This window comes from Pelophylax lessonae (assembly GCF_965119305.1).
Source record: "Pelophylax lessonae genome assembly, chromosome: 5".
NCBI lineage: Eukaryota > Metazoa > Chordata > Amphibia > Anura > Ranidae > Pelophylax > Pelophylax lessonae.
Window position 1 is genome coordinate 309601429 of NC_138772.1, and position 17882 is coordinate 309619310.

Consider the following 17882-nt stretch of genomic DNA (forward strand, 5'->3'; position numbering starts at 1 on the left):
AGTCCTACACGCCATATGGATTGAACATCAAGTGGAATATTAACGCCTTTATAGCAAATTCTTAAATCATGTCTTTTTATTGCATTTATATTCCATTCTGGTCTATAAAGCTGTTAAAAATTTAAAATTTTTTAAAAATTTAAAATTTTTGGTATATATGTGAATTGATTTTTTAAATTACCTGTAGCATTTTCTGTGTGTTATATGATTTGTTTGTACTCATTTTATATATGTTACTTGCAAATTCCAAATTTGGACACAAGATGGCGCCGTTGTTCTATATTGCGTTTAATGTAATCTATACGGTGACTCTAATAATTTATGTCACTGAGTGTAATTCTTGGAGCTTAATTGTAGTGAATTATGTCCCCTTATATATATATTTTTTGTTCTATATATATATATATTTTTTATAGAAGGAGTCTGTCACCTTTAGATTCGGCCTTTTGGCGACATACTTCCTGTGTGAGGGAGGAGCGCATTGTAGTGCGACTTCCTTCCTGTCAATTTGTAAACACAGTTCTATTCCTCTTCCGGGTGGTGGAACGCTTAATGGCTATTTCCGCTTCCGGTTTTCGGCCAGCCAATCTCATAGCCTCTATTATGATAAAAAGGCGCCCGACAGTAGCGGGGGCACGCCCCTGAAGACGTCAGTCAAGTGTGACGAAACGCCGCGTCGGGCCGCCCTCGATGGACGCCTAATGTAATAGAGGACACTGGTTACCACTTTGCTTTCCAATTTGGAACCACGCAGGTCGGCGTGTGATTTGTCTGTTATACCCTTTGGAAATGTGAGTGCTGTACTTTATTATACTTTCATTAAAGCGTATGAGAATATACTGCACTATGAAGGGTTTATTTCATTCTCTTCCTCTGAGTGGCTCCTATGAGATCTACTGTTAAGGTATCAGCTTGGGGAATCATCTGTGCGAAGAGGTCCGGTCTAATTTGTCATCAAGTGTGTTGCAGTCTGAGGACAGCATAAAGCCTAATACTTCCAATTGTCTGGTAAGTGTGTTTAAACACTCTTCTTGGTGGTGGATCTTCTTCACTTTACTACAATTGGTGGCAGTGCAACAACACTGGTGGAAATAGACTATTGATGGACTTTTTTACAGCATTTTAGCGCTACATACTATATATATTTATCTGTTTTCTACATACGATCAGTGTATGATTTGAGTGCAGCAGCTTTTAGAAAAAATGTATTGTGAGCATTTGCTCAACTTTTAAGTTTTTAGCACAATTTCATATACCATTTTAGACGTACACCTGTCGCTGCCACCCTGTCACAGTATATGTACTGTGACAGGTTGGCAAGAGGTTAAAGAGGAAGTAAACCCTCCTCTGCAACTTTTACCTATAGGTAAGCCTATGATAAGGCTTACCTATAGGTACTGTAAATATCTCCTAAACATGCACCGTTTAGGAGATATTTACCTTACATGCAGCCAGTGACGTCACTGGCGCATGCGCTCTGAAGAACGGCCGCTGGTGCCGTCCCTTCAGAGTCCCGTGCCGTGACTGTCGGCTCCCATGCGTGCGTGGGAGTGACGTCACCGCGGCTCCGACCAATCAGATGGCCGGATGCCGCGATCCCGGAAGACGGGTGACTGGACATGTCGCTCGTCATACAGGTAAGTGGGCGGCACGGCGGGGGCTTGTTCTAAGGTAAGTATTTCAGAATGAGCTAGTAAGCGGTGCATACTAGCTCATTATGTGTTTCTCTTTCAGGTAACAAAAAAAATATATATGGGTTTACAACCTCTTTAATTTAATTACCAATGGTATTGGTATTATGCACCATGAGGGGGTTAATGTATTGCCACTGTTGGTCACTGATGCATTAGTGACCGACCAGTGGCAGTTAATTAACCCCTTTGTGCTGCATTAGTGCAACCAGTATCAGTGTTAACACTGGTTGCACTGATACTGGTTGCACTAATGCAGCACAAAGGGGTTAATTAACTGCCACTGGTTGGTCACTAATGCATCAGTGTCCAGCAGTGGCAATATATTAACCCCCTCATGCTGCATAATACTAGATACCATTGGTAAGCTCGCCTCAGCTTCCCCCCCCCACTGCCTCAGCGCCCCCCTCGGCAGTACACCCCCCGCCCCCTGCCTCAGCGTCCCTCCCCATCCCAAGGATGCAATCTCCTTACTCTTACTCTGCTGAGTGCTCCTCCGGTGTTCTTAGAGTTTCAAAAGACGCACCTCTGGCCGGCGGCCCGCTTCCCTGTGATGTTACTACTACTACAATCTGTGTATGAATGAACTGACACACCGGGCGGGAGGGCGGGCGAACAGCCGCTAATTGCTATAACTATGTGAGCGCTTCACTTCCCTGTCAGAGGAGATATCCGCATGACAGGGAAGTGAAGCGCTCACATAGTTATAGCTATTAGCGGCCACTCGCCCGCCCTCCCGCCGTGTCAGTTCATTCATACACAAATCGTAGTAGGGACATCATTGAGAGGCGGATGGCCGGGCAGAGGCGGGACTTTTCAAACCTGCGCTGCGCCCTCCTCCTTCCTCACGGCGGCCATTAATTTCGGCATTTTTAACCCATTTTTTGGTGGCCGAAATTTCGGTGCATCCCTAGTAAAATACCAAAAAAACAACAAATGTTAAAACTAATGAAAAAAAATGAGCGCTGGTAATATAGTGGGCTTGTGTGTATATCTTGTGATTATCGTCACAATATATAAAAATGTTTGCTTTGCATGTCTATTTTAAACCAAATTTGTTGTTATACAAGATGAGGGTTCACATATACTTTAAAGCCAGAGACTCTGAAGCAGAATGGAAAAAGGGCCTCGAGATGGCAGGTCTTTAGGAATAGATCAGGGAACAACTGCTAAAAGTCTGAGTACCAGGTTTTTCTAGGCCATTATAGTGCAGTAAGTATCAACAATTTTCTCTTGCTCTATCTTTCTTAGCAGAAAAAGCAGAATTCATAATGAAGGGAAGGTTTAGATTAGTCTGAACTTGGGCCAGGTAATTATCAAGTCATCTAAGGCTATGGCTACATGATTCCTTGTCCTGGCAACAAGGAAATGAAGTTTGTTATTGAATCTGTAGGCTAGAATGTCTACATCAAGAGTACCACATTTTGAATAGATTTATCAGATTGAAGATGTCTAGGTGAAGAGCCCATTCTCCTTGATCATGCAGTGGAGGCTGAGGCAGTCTTCTTTCTAGTTGTCCACTCCTGAGGATTTGGACAGCAGAGATTGCTGAACAGTGAGTTTCTGTCCACGGGCGTAACTGGTTTGCTTCCTTCAAGTCTGCAAGAGTCCTGGTGCCCTTGGTGGTTGATGTAAGCCCCAACCATGACATTGTATGACTGCACACCTCTTGGGTGTTCCTAAGTTATTTTTACCCATAAATAATATTTTCCAAGGTTATCTCTAAAATCAATGTAGCTCAGTGGCAGACAAACAAGTATTATTATTATTTTTTTTTTTTTTTAAAGAATGTTTAAAGATTTTAAAGAATGTTTATATCATGACAATCTCAAAGCATAGAAGCGCTATGAGGGAAACCACTGTTAATGATACACTAGGCTTTGTGAGCACAACAATAACAAAAAAATGCCTCAAGTAAAACTTACCATTACAGGGTTGGTGACAATCATTCCTTTGCATTCTTCTGCATATTTCTGCCACTCTAGCTCCTCCCACTGGAGCATGTTTGCAATTTCTTCTTCTGGAACCAAAGCTTTGTTACTTCGAATCAAGTACAACAACACTTGGTGCATAGATAGAACTTCTTTACCCCCATCTGCAATGCACAACAGATAACACCTTTTATTTAGAGATGATCCAAGGAGAACTGGGCAGCGGTTTAACTGACACTGAATTATTTTGCGATCGACTAACACCCTGGTTTTGCAGCTCTGATTCATCTGTCCGAGATATACTTGAATATATCACAAAACAATGAATATATTAACATAACTTTATGCATGTTCAAGGTTACAGATGACACGTTCTAGACTCTATTTAACTCATGCTGACCATTATTTATTTGGAAACTCTGAAAGTACCAAAACCCTTACTGAAAAACTCATTCTGTTGGGACTTAATAGGTTGCAGGGTTTGTCTTGCAATGTGGATATATATATATATATATTTTTTTTTTTTTCTTTTAATAAAGGTTTGTGGTTAACATAGAAAAACATAAACACATTTGTTTTGTTTTTCCCTTTTTAAAAGGTGAAAGTATGGGTGCTTTATCATAAATACTAATTTCATTAACACAATCAGAATCATAACAAAAAGGCAAAAACATTCTCTTTTGCAAACACATAACATATACAGTAAAAACATACCTTAAAACTGGCATTTGTTTTTAAACTCTGAAAACGCCATTCGAGATAGTTCTCTTTTGTGTGAATCTGGCATGCTGTTCTTATGACAGGCAACATAACTTAGCTTTATACACTACACTAGTACATTTCGCAGCAAGGTCCATTCAGGCAACCTTTGAAATTTGGTTGCTACTAGCAGTGTTTGTATCTCACAAAGATGTAATAGCAATGACTCAAATGTCAAAAATAAATACATTTGCAATCACACAAGATACTCTTATTGTGCAAGGACATAATAATTGAACCATCTGAAATTCCTTAAATCAGATTACCATATAAAACTTAAAACATTCATATGTACTGCATTTTCTCCTACTGAAGTAGAAGATGATTTGTAGCCTGTGGGAAGCACCAAGTGCAATTTTCACCTTCTCCAATTGTTTATCTGCACAGTTCTGCCTGTCTGTCATGTTTCTGCCTTATCATTCTGTGGTATTTTGTGCTGAATGCAGCTTCTCAAACACACTAGACATCCTAAGCATATACAAATATATGCTGTACCTGATCTACCCTGTCATCCTTTATGCATAATAGCGATACAATTGCTGCAGCTGCTTAACAAACTCATTTCCCCAGAGTAAAAAGAATCGGAGACAAATGCTTGTCACATTTCTCTTTTTGTTCTGCCTTGAGCTTACATTGGGCAGAGCAATGCTGTAAACTGACCACTGTAATAACAGCTGGGAAACAAAAAAATATTATATATAGGAATTGGTATATGGTCATGATAGATAGATAGATAGATAGATAGATAGATAGATAGATAGATAGATAGATAGATAGATAGATAGATAGATAGATAGATAGATAGATAGATACACACAGTTGTGCTCATAAGTTTACATACCCTGGCAGAATTTTTGATTTCTTGGCCATTTTTCCAAGAATATGAATGATAACACAAAAAAGTGGATTTTTGTCTTACCGTAAAATCCTTTTCTCTGAAGTTCATTGACGGAAGCAGTCTCTGTTGTTCATAATCAGTAGGGTTATACTGTCCCCTACAGGAATAGGACACTAGGCAGAAAAAAAGTTCTGGCTTCGCCTATGGGCAGTCCCCTCCCTGGTATAGGATGTCAGTTTTGTATCAAAGCAGTGTCAGAGAAAACAATACTAACCCAACTCAAAATAAAATAGATGGGCGGGTACTGTGTCCGTCAATGAACTTCAGAGAAAAGGATTTTAGAGTAAAACAAAAATCCAATTTTCTCTATTGTTCATTGACAGACGCAGTCTCTGTTCATCATAACAGTAGGGATGCCCAAAGCAGTGCCTTAAAGATGAGGGGTGGGAACAGCAGAAAATAATTTCCCAAGGCTGAAACATAGCCAACCAGGCAACACAGGACTCATCAGAACAACAAGATGAGACCCACCTGAAAAAAAATAAATAAATAAATAAAAAAAAAAAAAAAAAAACACCCTCAACGGAGACTAAAAACACCCTCAACTGAGACTAAAAACACCATTTAAAAGCAGCCTGGAAAACTTTGCGGCCAAAGGAGGCATCTGTTCTCTGTGTTCTCTGCCAGTTTCCCGCACTGCCCTTGCGATCTGCAGTGGGTGTCAGTGCAAAGCTAACAACACCCCAAACGCAGGTCACAAAGGCAGTGCGTTTGCTTGCACCAGATCACATAGTGCAAAAACACCTTGTGATAAAGTTTTTGTTCATCTCCACAAATAGCACATAAACTACTTTTGGTGCAGTGATTCGCACTGCACACAAGAACTGCACAGCATCCCTGTGCGATTCACATGCAGTTCCTAGAGTGAATGGACCCTTAAGTTTTTATTTTTGCACTGATGTTTGTTTTATTATATTCATATGGTTTCTTTATGCAATCATTTTATTGGGACCTTGCTAGGTAATTTCATATAATAAAAAAAAAAAAACAAAGGCACTGCATTTGGTGATCTTTGATCTCTACAATGTTGCTCTGGTGGATCTCCACCTCTAAAAGGTTGCCTACCTCTGACATAGAGGGTACATCAACCAAACCAACAATGATATGCAGCCAAAAACAATTGTAGATTTGACCCCACTAACCATCAGAAAATCAAGCGTTCCTAAAAAGTAAAATGTCATACAAAATTATACTAGTGTATAGTCATATTGAGTTTCTTTTAGGCTTAATATGCTTACTGTTTTTTATGGTTAAAATAAACCAATCCTTAATCATGTCTTGCTAGAAAACCTCTAAGCACTGCAAGCCTTTTGTTGCATCCAAGCATTTGTCATAACAGGTTTCTTAAAGGAAAAGTGTAGGCAAGAAAAAAAATAAAAAATCTATACTCCCCTCCTTGCTGCTGCACTGGTCTGATGTTGCAGCTGTTGTCTCTCTGGACGTTAGAGACCTTGCACTACTCCACCTTCCATTTGAGGATGCCTCACAGAAGCTCAATAGGGTTTAGGTCTGGAGACATGCTTGGCCAGTCCATCACCTTTACCTTCAGCTTCTTTAGCAAGGCAGTGGTCGTCTTGAAGGTGTGTTTGAGATCATTATCATGTTGGAATACTGCCCTGTGGCCCCGTTTCAGAAGGGAGGGGATCATGCTCTGTTTGAGTATGTCAGACTACATATTGGCATTCATGGTTCCCTCAATGAACTGTAGTTCCCCAGTGCCGGCAGCACTCATGCAGCCCCAGACCATGACACTCCCACCACCATGCTTGACTGTAGGCAAGACACACTTGTCTTTGTACTCCTCACCTGGTTGCCGCCACATATGCTTAAAACCATCTGAATAAAATAAGTTTATCTTGGTCTCATCAGACCACAGGACATGATTTCAGTAATCCATGTCCTTAGTCTGCTTGTCTTCAGCAAACAGTTTGCAGGCTTTCTTGTGCATCATCTTTAGCAGAGGCTTCCTTCTGGGACGACAGCCATGCAGACCAATTTGATGCATATTTCCCAAAGACAATCTCTGGATATGACGCTGTTCTGAGTGGAACCTGCCCTGTTAAACTGCTGTATGGTCTTGGCCACTGTGCTGCAGATCAGTTTCAGGGTCTTGGTAATCTTCTTATAGCCTAGGTCATCTTTATTTAGAGCAAACAATTCTTTTTTTTTCAGATCCTCAGAGAGTTCTTTGCTATGAGGTGCCATGTTGAACTTCCAGTGACCAGTATTAAAGAGTGAAAGCGATAACACCACATTTAACGCACCTGCTCCCCATTCACACCTGAGACCTTGTAACACTAAAGAGTCACATGACACCGGGAGGGAAAGTGGCTAATTGGGCCCAATTTGGACTTTTTCACTTATGGGTATACTCACTTTTGTTGCCAGCGGTTTAGACATTAATGGCTGTGTGCTGAGATATTTTGAGGAGACAGCAAATTTGCACTATTATACAAGCTGTACACTCACTACTTTACGTTAGCAAAGTGCAAATTCTTCAGTGTTGTCACATTATAAGATATAAAATATTTACAAAAATGTGAGGAGTGTACTCACTTTTGTGAGATACCGAATGCATATTTATTTATTTTTTTAGCCGGGAAGTAATTGATACACATTGCAAATGAATACCCAATAAGTTCCTTGTCTGGTGTAAGCACAGCCTTGGCATGCTTCTGCTATTGATTTTATGTGTTGTATTAAAAGCCTTTGGACATTATGAGGCCTTCTGGAGAAACATTTAGGGCTTTTATGGGACAGTTATGGATGTATCCAACTAGCTATTGAGGAAATGGGATAACGCTATTGAACAAACAAAAGCTTTTGGGAATACTTTAAAAGGCAATAATCTACAGGCATTATCCTGGCTATACCCATAAGTTATTGTCCGCAGCCAACTTTCTGTACATGAGAAGAAAAACATATAGTCTTTTACATTTTCATGCTCACTTTTTTTTGGATACCAGCTTTCATTTGTCAGGAAAGCACAATAATGTAGGTTTATTAAGTTGTGAGGGTTTTATAGAGTTATTCTATCACTGCCTGGTGGCTAGAATGACATACCAAAGAAGTATTATTCCATTATTAATGAAGACGAGCGATGCATTGATATATTGTTTTATTAAACGTATAGTTCAGATCTAAACACAATTGCAATATTTTTGAGCTGGCATGGTCTAGGCGTCCTGAGGATGACATCCTGCATTACTCCCTTTTAGCCCCCGCTCATATTGGAGCAACTCGGCACGCCATTAAATGGCATGACAAGTCACAGCCTATTTCTGGCAATTCCATTGTTCGAATTGGTGCAACTTTGCGGTGTCACACCGATTTGAAAAAGTAGATTCTGTACTACTTTTGGCGATTTAGGGTGCGACTTGCATAGACATCTGTGCTTGAAGCCACACAGATGTCTTCTAAGTTGCATCCAAAGTTGTACTCACATGCAGCTTTGAAATCGTGCAATTTCAGATGAAGTCGCACTCAATGTGAACGTGGGCTTAGAGCTTCTTTAAACCCTACAAGGGGTAAATACAGTATATTTTCAGGGAGCATACATTTTAAGGTTTCCATGTCATGTTTATCTTAAAATCATTTTTGAAACATATATAGTTATTTATATCAAGATGAGCTTTTTTTCACATAAAACCAATTAGATCACCAGTTTCAAAATTATTTATGAATATGAGTGCTTATGTTTTCTTTAGCATACAGACAATTAGATAGCAAATACTACCCAGTGATTCTGCCAGTTCATAAGACTTTCTTGCTTAGGTTGGCAACACCATACAGGCTCATCCGCAGCCTTCTGCGTCCACTTCATCTTTCTTCCCCAGCTATTCTCTCCAGGAGAAATCTATGGTCCAGCCTCAAGATTGACCGCTTATAAAATTCTATTTTTTTCCCATGTGAGCTGCCCCATCTGACATGGGCTGTCAGGTGACTAATTATATAAAAAAAAAAAAAAATCTATGTGACAGTAAAGGGATATTAAAAAAAAAAAAAAAAAACATGGGATGAAAGCTTGCTTATATACACTGCAACATTTAAAACACACGTGTTATAATATTTTAAATGCTTAAGGCAGAGTTTTTTTTTTTTGAGGCAGGGTTTATATGTATTGTCTGCTCCGACACATGGAGGCTACAGGGTAAAAAAAAGAGCAGTTAATACACAAACATCATCTGAAGCATTAAATCAATTATACCAAACTTTGCATGTTTTAAATAAATGTTGAAATGTATATATGCAAGCATTCATTCTGCAAACTTATTTTTCCCATTTTACTGATACTTAGATCCTTTATTTTTAAATTTACCAATGTTCACCTGACTTTCCGTGTTAGGTTAGCTGGATTCCAGGGAAGAAAAGAGCAAGCAATTCTTTGTCAATCTTCAGGCTTTATCTGCCCCATATAAGGTGAAGGCTTGTCAAATGGGGCAGCTGAGAACATTATAAAAAATTTGCTTTTATGACCAGAACTACCACAAAATCAATAAATAAATGCAAGAAGACCTATGACTGTAATGCTATTATACACTGCAATTGTGCAGAAACTGGTTTTCCTACACTTTAAAGTCTGTCCCTCTTTCCCGGGCTAATAAGCCATTCAAATTCACAATCATGTCCATTTTGTTAGTATGAGCAGAAAACACCTTCCGGTCAGAATGTGAAGTAAAAAAAAAAATAAATTTTGTTCAGCCAATGGCATCAAAAACCGAAAAGTGATATTCAGCCCCTGAAAAAAATCCAATGGAAAAGGAAAATCTAGAAAGTGAGAAATGAACAAAGAAGGTGCTGTGGAATACAGTAGTCTTCTTATAAGAGGTTAAAAATTAGGGTTAGGGTTACATAATTGCACTTTTCATTAGTGTTTAAGGTTTCAACGGCCTTAACAATAGGTTTGCTTTAAGCTTGAAATCTGAAAAGAAAAAAGAACAAAATAAGAGTACAAGCTTCAAACTAGGAATATTCTAGTCTTTGTAGTGGTATTCCTTAGCCTTTCACTGTGACGACTGTGACATTCTATGACATTACTGCAGAATCCTTTACAAAGCTAGTGATATTTTAAGGTTTATTGCATTAGATGCTGTTGTAACACTGTGACCACAAGAAAATTTCAAAGGCTAAAATATTACCTTACTCGAGTGATCCTTTTAATTCTATGGAATGAAATTATAACATAAGTATAGAAACATGGGTCAATATTACAAATACTCGTGTAACAGCTCTACAAGATTAATACTGCACCAGGTAGGTACAGGAAAAAAATTCCATTATAAATTTTTAAACAAACGCTTTGATGCAAGACACAGAGTGAAGAACGACTAACGAGGCCAATTAAAAAGCCCTAATAAGAATTCAGAAGTCTTTTGAAACTGCAAAAGGAAACGAGTCACACATAGTTTATGATTCTCAAACAAAGAATAAATATCAACTTATGAGGTTTTTTTCTTAACCACTTAAGCCCCGGAAGATTTTACCCCCTTCCTGACCAGGGGGTATTTTGTGATTCGGCACTGCGTGACTTTAACGGACAATTGCGCGGTCGTGTGGCGCCGTACCTAAACAAATTTGACGTCTTTTTTTTCCCACAAACAGAGCTTTCTTTTGGTGGTATTTGATCACCTGTGCGATATTTTGATCACGCGCTATAAACAAAAAAAGAGCGTCAATTTTGCAAAAATAACAATATTTTTCACATTTTTTTATATGAAATCCCCCGCCCAAAAAAAAATGTAAAAATCAAAATTTTTTAACATTTTCGGCCAACTTGTTTTATGCTACATATGTTTGGTAAAAAAAAAAAATCGCAAAAAGCGTATTTTGATTGGTTTGCGCAAAAGTTATCGCGTTTACTAACAAAGGGAAAGAATTTGTTATTTTGTTGTTTTTTTTTTTTAACGCGTAATGGTGGCGATCTGCGATTTTTTTTGCGGTTACCAGTGACATTTCTACAGTAATCAGTGCTATACATATACACTGTTACTGTAAAATTACACTGGCAGTGAAGGGATTAACTTTATTTGAGAGCGAGGGGCTGTGTGTGTCCCTAGGGGCATGATTCTAACTGTGATTGGCTATGGCTTGAGCTGTAGGCACAATGATCAACGGTCCTACATAGTAGAACCGTATGATCATTGTTTCTACACAGGGGAGAATGACAGGCGGCTTGTTTACACTAGCTGCCTGCCCTTCTCCCTCTCCACCGATGATCGCCGAGTGACCGGCGGACATCTGATCCGCCGGTCACACGCGCGGGGCGGTCCGTGACCGCGCGGGAGTGGGAGCGCGCCGCCGGCGCTCGCTCGCTCGCTCCCCAGAGCGTCACAGGCTAGTGACGTATATACTTTGCCTGTGAGGGGCTGTCGGCAAGTGGTTAAACTCTGTATTGTAAATTTGGACTTGGGCCCCCTTCCTATGGGTACTTTCAGACAGCCCCATACACATTACTGCAGCTGCAAAACTGTGCCTTGGGGTAGGGGGACAAAAAATACATATGTCACGTTCTAGCAGGCTATACCACCTGCTAGGACACCTCCAAAGAGGTGAATATGACTGTGCTGTGCTGCAACTGCGTTTAATGGATGCTGTTGTGGCACAGTGAAAGACTTCAGTATGAAATCTGGCTCCAAACTGGCTTACGGGAAATGGCCTCCTGGTTGATTGTTAACTGTGGGCCAGTCGCTGCTAACACGATCCACCAGCTAGGCCCATGTGAAAGGGGCCCTACCGTTCTACACAATCTAAATTTTTACATTATCTGTTTTTTTAAGGATTCTTCAGTAGCTTCATTAATACAAGGAAATAGGCAAGTAGTAACTAATGTAAGAGATGACTAATACAAATGAAACATACTGATTCTGTTAAAGGTTAAAATACTGTATGTTAAATTACAATGTATTTTCAGTGAGCATATTGCATTTTGAGTTACTATTGCAGCAATGATTTTAAGACTCGGCTCACACTACCGCGACCATAAGTCGCCCCATGACGGAGCGAATTTTTACCACGACTTCAGCACGACTTGTGAATTATTTAAAGCGACTTATATGATAGATGACTTTGTATTTGGCCAATCAGAATATGATGTGTTGTGACCTAATTCCCCTTTTCTGTTTTTTTTACTCATTTCCTCATTGCCCACCAGTGCCACGTATGTGTCCACCAGTGCCACTGCCCACCAGGGCCAGGTATCAGTGTCCACCAGTGCCACTGCCCACCAGTGCCACATATGTGTCCACCTGTGCCACTGCCCACCAGTGCCACGTATCAGTGTCCACCAGTGCCACTGCCCACCAGTGCCACATATGTGTCCACCAGTGCCACTTCCCACCAGTGCCACGTATCAGTGTCCACCAGTGCCACATATGTGTCCACCAGTGCCACTGCCCACCAGTGCCACATATGTGTCCGCCAGTGCCACGTATCAGTGCCACAAATCATTGTCCATCAGTGCCACGTATCAGTGCCACAAATCAGTGTCCATCAGTGCCACGTACCAGTGCCACCTATCAGTGTCACGAATCAGTGTCCACCAGTGTCATGTATCAGTGCTACGTATCAGTGTCCACCAGTGCCACTGCCCACCAGTGCCACTTATCTGTGTCCACCAGTGCCACTCACACAGACCAGGCAGAGATAATGGTATATAGGAACTGTAGGCATGTGGGGAATGCCTGGCTAATTTTCCTTCTTCTTTCTGGAAAGTCGGATCACAGTCGCTTGACAAAAGATAAGGATCCGACTTAGAGGCGAATCCCATTGAAGTCTATTGGCACAAGTCGGATACAAGTCGCCTTGAAGTAGCACAGGACCCTTTTCTGAAGTCGGAGTGACTTCAGTAGTGCATATTAAGACGGCTCTCATTCATTTACATTGCATTTGTAATGACAAGCGACTTGGGGCGACTTGAGGGCACACGTCGCCTGACAAGTCGTACTAGTGTGAATGGAGACTTATTGTCACATTTTCAGATGCTTGTTTTTCCAGATTTTTAAAATCCAAACAATAACCACAAATATGTTTCAAAAACCACCATGGACCATGAACCAATCTTAACGTCAAGCAAGAAAATATATATTTTCTATACACTGTATACCACGTCTGATAGCTAGAACAAAACTTTTTGTATAACAAAAAATGTTCACTGCGTCTGCATCATGCAGTTATACAGTGGAAGAACCTTTTTACAAATGGCAGTCACTTTTATTTTTCCTTAAGGCGATTATTGAAAATATTGCAGTGACAATATACTGTATATGAGGATACCATGATGAGTGGTGATTTATTTCAGAGAAAAACGGCATATTCAGCAGAAAAGTCAAGCAAAATGTGGTTAAACCTAGTACATATATTTGAATGTAGTATACAGAGTTACATAGGTTGAAAAAAAAAACACAAGCCCATCTGGCTCAACCAATAAAAAAAAAAAAAAAAAATAGTAAAGAAAACCCAACCATACAATCCCATATACACAATCCTTTACCCGCAGCTGATCCAGAGGGAGGCGAAAAAACAAAGCAAAGCATGATCCAGATGGCTACAGCAGGGGTAAAAAATTCCTTCCTGATCGCCCAAGAGGCAATCAGATATTCCCTGGATCAACTTTACCTATAAATATTAGTATCCATTTCTATTTTGTACACCCAGGTACATACAGGTCTAGTTGTTAACCACTTCAGCTCCGGAAGGCTTTACCCCCTTACTGACCAGGCCATTTTTTTTGATTCGGCACTGAGTTACTTTTTTTTTTTTAATCAGATCATTTTTATTGAAACAAAGAAAGAGTTTTTATACACAATACAAAAACAAAACTCCAGAACAAAGAAAGAGAAAAAGGCAAATTGGCGAGCACATATCAGAGGTACACCCCAGTCTGTACGTTCTCGAGATGGCATATATTGTGGACACAATAATGAGCTTACACATACATTAAGAGTCATAAGGCCATCCCCCCGAAATCATTTGTTAACAAATGCTATTGATAGTGTACATGAAATTAAGTAGTAGCCAAGATAAGTGCATCGACACCATCGCCAATGAAGAGCCAGAAACACAACAAAATAAAACAAAACAAAACAACATCGGTGAATTCCCTCTAATTGCCCATATGGAGTATGATTATGCCGAAGTCCCGTAAGTAGACACCCGCATAAGATACATATCAGCAGATGCAATCCCCACCCGTCCACTAACGTGTAAGGTAGAGCAAGCAGCCACACTACGCTGAGGAGATTACCCCACCTATCAGCCTGTTGGATACCAAGTGAAGGGGGGCCAGACCCGGCACATCAAGCCAAGGTCCCCAAATACGGTCAAATTTAAGTGCGTTCCCTCTATGTTTGTACGTGAGGTGCTCCCTATTCAGTAGCAATTTCACCTCCTCAATCCATTCAGCATGTGTAGGCGCAAGGGCGGAAATCCATTTCCGCGCTATCAGCTTCCTGGCAAGAAAAAGAGCCCTGAGGACCGCAGCGTGCACCTCTGGGGGGTAGAGTTCCTCATCCAGCCAGCCCAGTATACACAGCTTTGGTTCCACAGGAAGAGATAGTTTCCAAATATCATTGATGGAACGCAAAACCGCATGCCAGTAGCGATGCAATTTCGGGCACCTCCAAAGCATATGCAGCAAGTCGCCTGTGTGTACCTTACACCGAGGGCAGAGGGGGGAATCCCTCCTCTGCCAGCGATGCAGGCGTTGTGGGGTCCTGTATGAGCGGTGCAAAATAAATAGCTGCGTAAGCTTATGCGAAGCAGATAGAGAGACCTTTGGTACATTATCCAGTATGCCCGTCCACTCCTCTGAGGAAATGGGGCCCAAATCCTCAGCCCAGGCCTCCCGACACTTATAGGTCATAGCCCTAGAGATTTGTTCCATAAAGGCTGTGTACAATGAGGAGATCTGTCCCTTTTTAATGGTAGTGTTCACCAAATTAAGGAGTATGACAGGATTGCACAGACCCCAGGGAGAGATCTTGGCTTGAGAGGCAAGGGCGTGTCTAAGCTGCAAATACTGAAAAAAAAGGGAGTTAGGGAGGCCAAACCCATCACGAATAGTCTGGAAGTCTTTAAGTACCTCTCCTCTGTACAGCTGGGAGATGAACCTAACTCCATAACTGTCCCAGCGTAGAGAGCCCCTCAGTTTATCCAGTTCAGGGTAGTTGACATTATTAAGAATGCGAGAGTATTTTGAGAAGCCATTGTAAGCAAAGTGCTTTTTAGCCCTCTGCCAAATCCTATCAAGAAGCATCAGGGTGGGACAGCCAGGAGAGCCCCGCAAGACACCAGCCTCCAGGGACTCCACCAGTGCCCCACCCGCAAGTTGTGCCCTAATGACCCGCTGGACAGGATCAGAGTCACTATCCAGTAGCCAACCCGTTAGATGCTGCAGTTGGGACGATAGGAAATAATAGTAGGGGTTTGGAACAGCCAATCCCCCACTATCTTTAGCCTCCTGAAGCGTCTCTAGGCGGATTCTAGGTGACTGCTTCCGCCAGATGAGTGCACGATAGACTGTGTTGAATTGCTTGAAAATGTGAATGGGGATCCACACAGGGGAGTTGTGCAAGGCATACAGTAATTGGGGATTCCAGATCATCTTAATCAGATTACATCTGCCCACTACCGACAGAGGCAACCGGATCCAGCTGGCCAATTTCTCACGGAATCTATGCAGGAGAGGAAGAACATTAAGCTTAACATACTGTCGCAGATCAGGGTGGACCACCACCCCCAAATAACGGAATCGGTCTACCACCACGACCTGCGAAGCAGTAGGGGGCAATGCGACCTCAAGGGGATCCAGAGGCAGCAGGACGGATTTGTCCCAATTTATTTGAAAACCCGAGAAGGATCCGAACCTTCCTATCAGGTGCATCAGCGCTACCAGCGAGCCTGACGTGTCTCCTAAAAACAATAGGGCATCATCAGCGTAGAACGCAATCTTGTCCTCCCCCGCCCCCCTGCGAAAACCAACAATAGCTGGGTCGGCCCTAACAGCCGCCGCCAGGGGTTCCACCGCCAGGGCAAACAGCAGGGGCGACAGCGGGCACCCCTGCCTAGTGCCCCTGTGCAACGGAAATGAATGAGAAAGGGAATTGTTGACCCGTATACAGGCCATAGGTGCCTTATACAGTAATTTAAGCCATTTAATAAAGGATTGACCGAAACCAAAGCCCTCAAGGGCCGCCCAAAGATACTGCCACTCAACGCTATCAAAAGCCTTAGCGGCGTCGAATGACAGTATCGCTCTATGTCCACAGTTATCAGAGGGCAACTGCATATTCAGATACAATCTGCGGATATTGGTAGCTGTGGACCTGCCAGGGATGAACCCAGACTGGTCCCCATGAACCAGGTGAGCGATAACCTTAGATAAGCGGTTGGCCAATACCTTAGCTAATAGTTTCAGGTCAGTGGGCAGTAAAGAGATCGGGCGATAAGATTCAGGGTGTAGCGGATCCTTCCCGGGCTTTAAAAGGACTATCACCACAGCATCATACATAGATCGTGGAAGCTCCCCCCCCTCAAAAGAGGCCTGGATAACTTTAATCAGTTCAGGTAGTAATACCCCACCAAAGGCTTTATACAGCTCTATAGGGAGCCCATCCATCCCCGGTGCTTTAGAATTAGGAAAAGATGCCAATGCCTCCTGGAGTTCCTCCAACTTAATGGGGGAGTCCAGCATGGCTCGGTCTCTAGCGGATACCTGTGGTAACTGTAGTTCCCCCAAAAATGAACGCAGGTCCTCCGTGTCATAAGCCACCTTTGAGGAATACAGATCCTCAAAAAAGCAGCGGAAGCCCTGCAATATGTCAGCCGTGTCATCGACCACTCGAGCAGAAGGAAGTACCAGCCTATGAATAATGGATGAAGGGCGCTGAGCCCGGGAGATAACAGCAAGCATGTGACCGGTTTTCTCCCCCTCCTCAAAATAAGCCTGAGAGGCGAAGAAACGCTTGTGGTCTGCCTGCTGTTGCTGTACAGACCGGTAGAAGCGTTGCGCTTCCAGCCAACGGCCTTCAGTGTCAGGCGTGGGAGAGTGCAGGTAAGCGCGTTCAGCGCGAAGTACTGCCTCACTGGCATCCTGTGCCCAACTTCTGCTCTTTGATTTAATAGTAGATACCTCTCTAATGCACAACCCACGTAAGTATGCCTTCATAGTATCCCACACAATACCAGGAGCTGCAGAGTGTCTGTTGTCAGTAAAGAAATGTTCCAGTTGGGTACTGAGGGAGGCAGGGTCTGGGAACAGCTGTAGCCAAAACGGGTTCAACTTCCAATGCACGGGCAACCTGGGGCCAGGAAACCGAAGGTTAACCAGGACCGGGGAATGATCGGAGAGACCCCTAGCTAAATACTCAACCGTGGGCGTAAGAGATTGAAGTAAATCTGAGCCAAAGGCCAGATCAATACGGGATAACGTGGAATGAGACAGCGAATGACAGGAAAATCCAGCCTCTAAGGGATGTTTACTGCGCCAGAGATCCACAAGACCCAACTCCCCCATAAATTTGGCAAAGGGAGTGGGCGTCCTGGATCCTCCAGGGCAAAAGCGTTTATACAAATCTAAGGTCGGGTCGAGGATGTTATTAAAATCGC

At 42.1% G+C, this 17882-nt stretch overlaps 1 protein-coding gene across 1 annotated transcript in view; it reads right to left on the bottom strand.

Annotated features, from left to right (window-relative positions):
- DROSHA (drosha ribonuclease III) overlaps positions 1–17882 on the bottom strand; it is a 649328-nt gene that overhangs the window by 349153 nt on the left and 282293 nt on the right. Inside the window, exon 13 of the mRNA XM_082259249.1 lies at positions 3617–3786. Coding sequence (XP_082115375.1) covers positions 3617–3786 — 170 coding nt within the window. The remainder of the gene's footprint in view (positions 1–3616; positions 3787–17882) is intronic.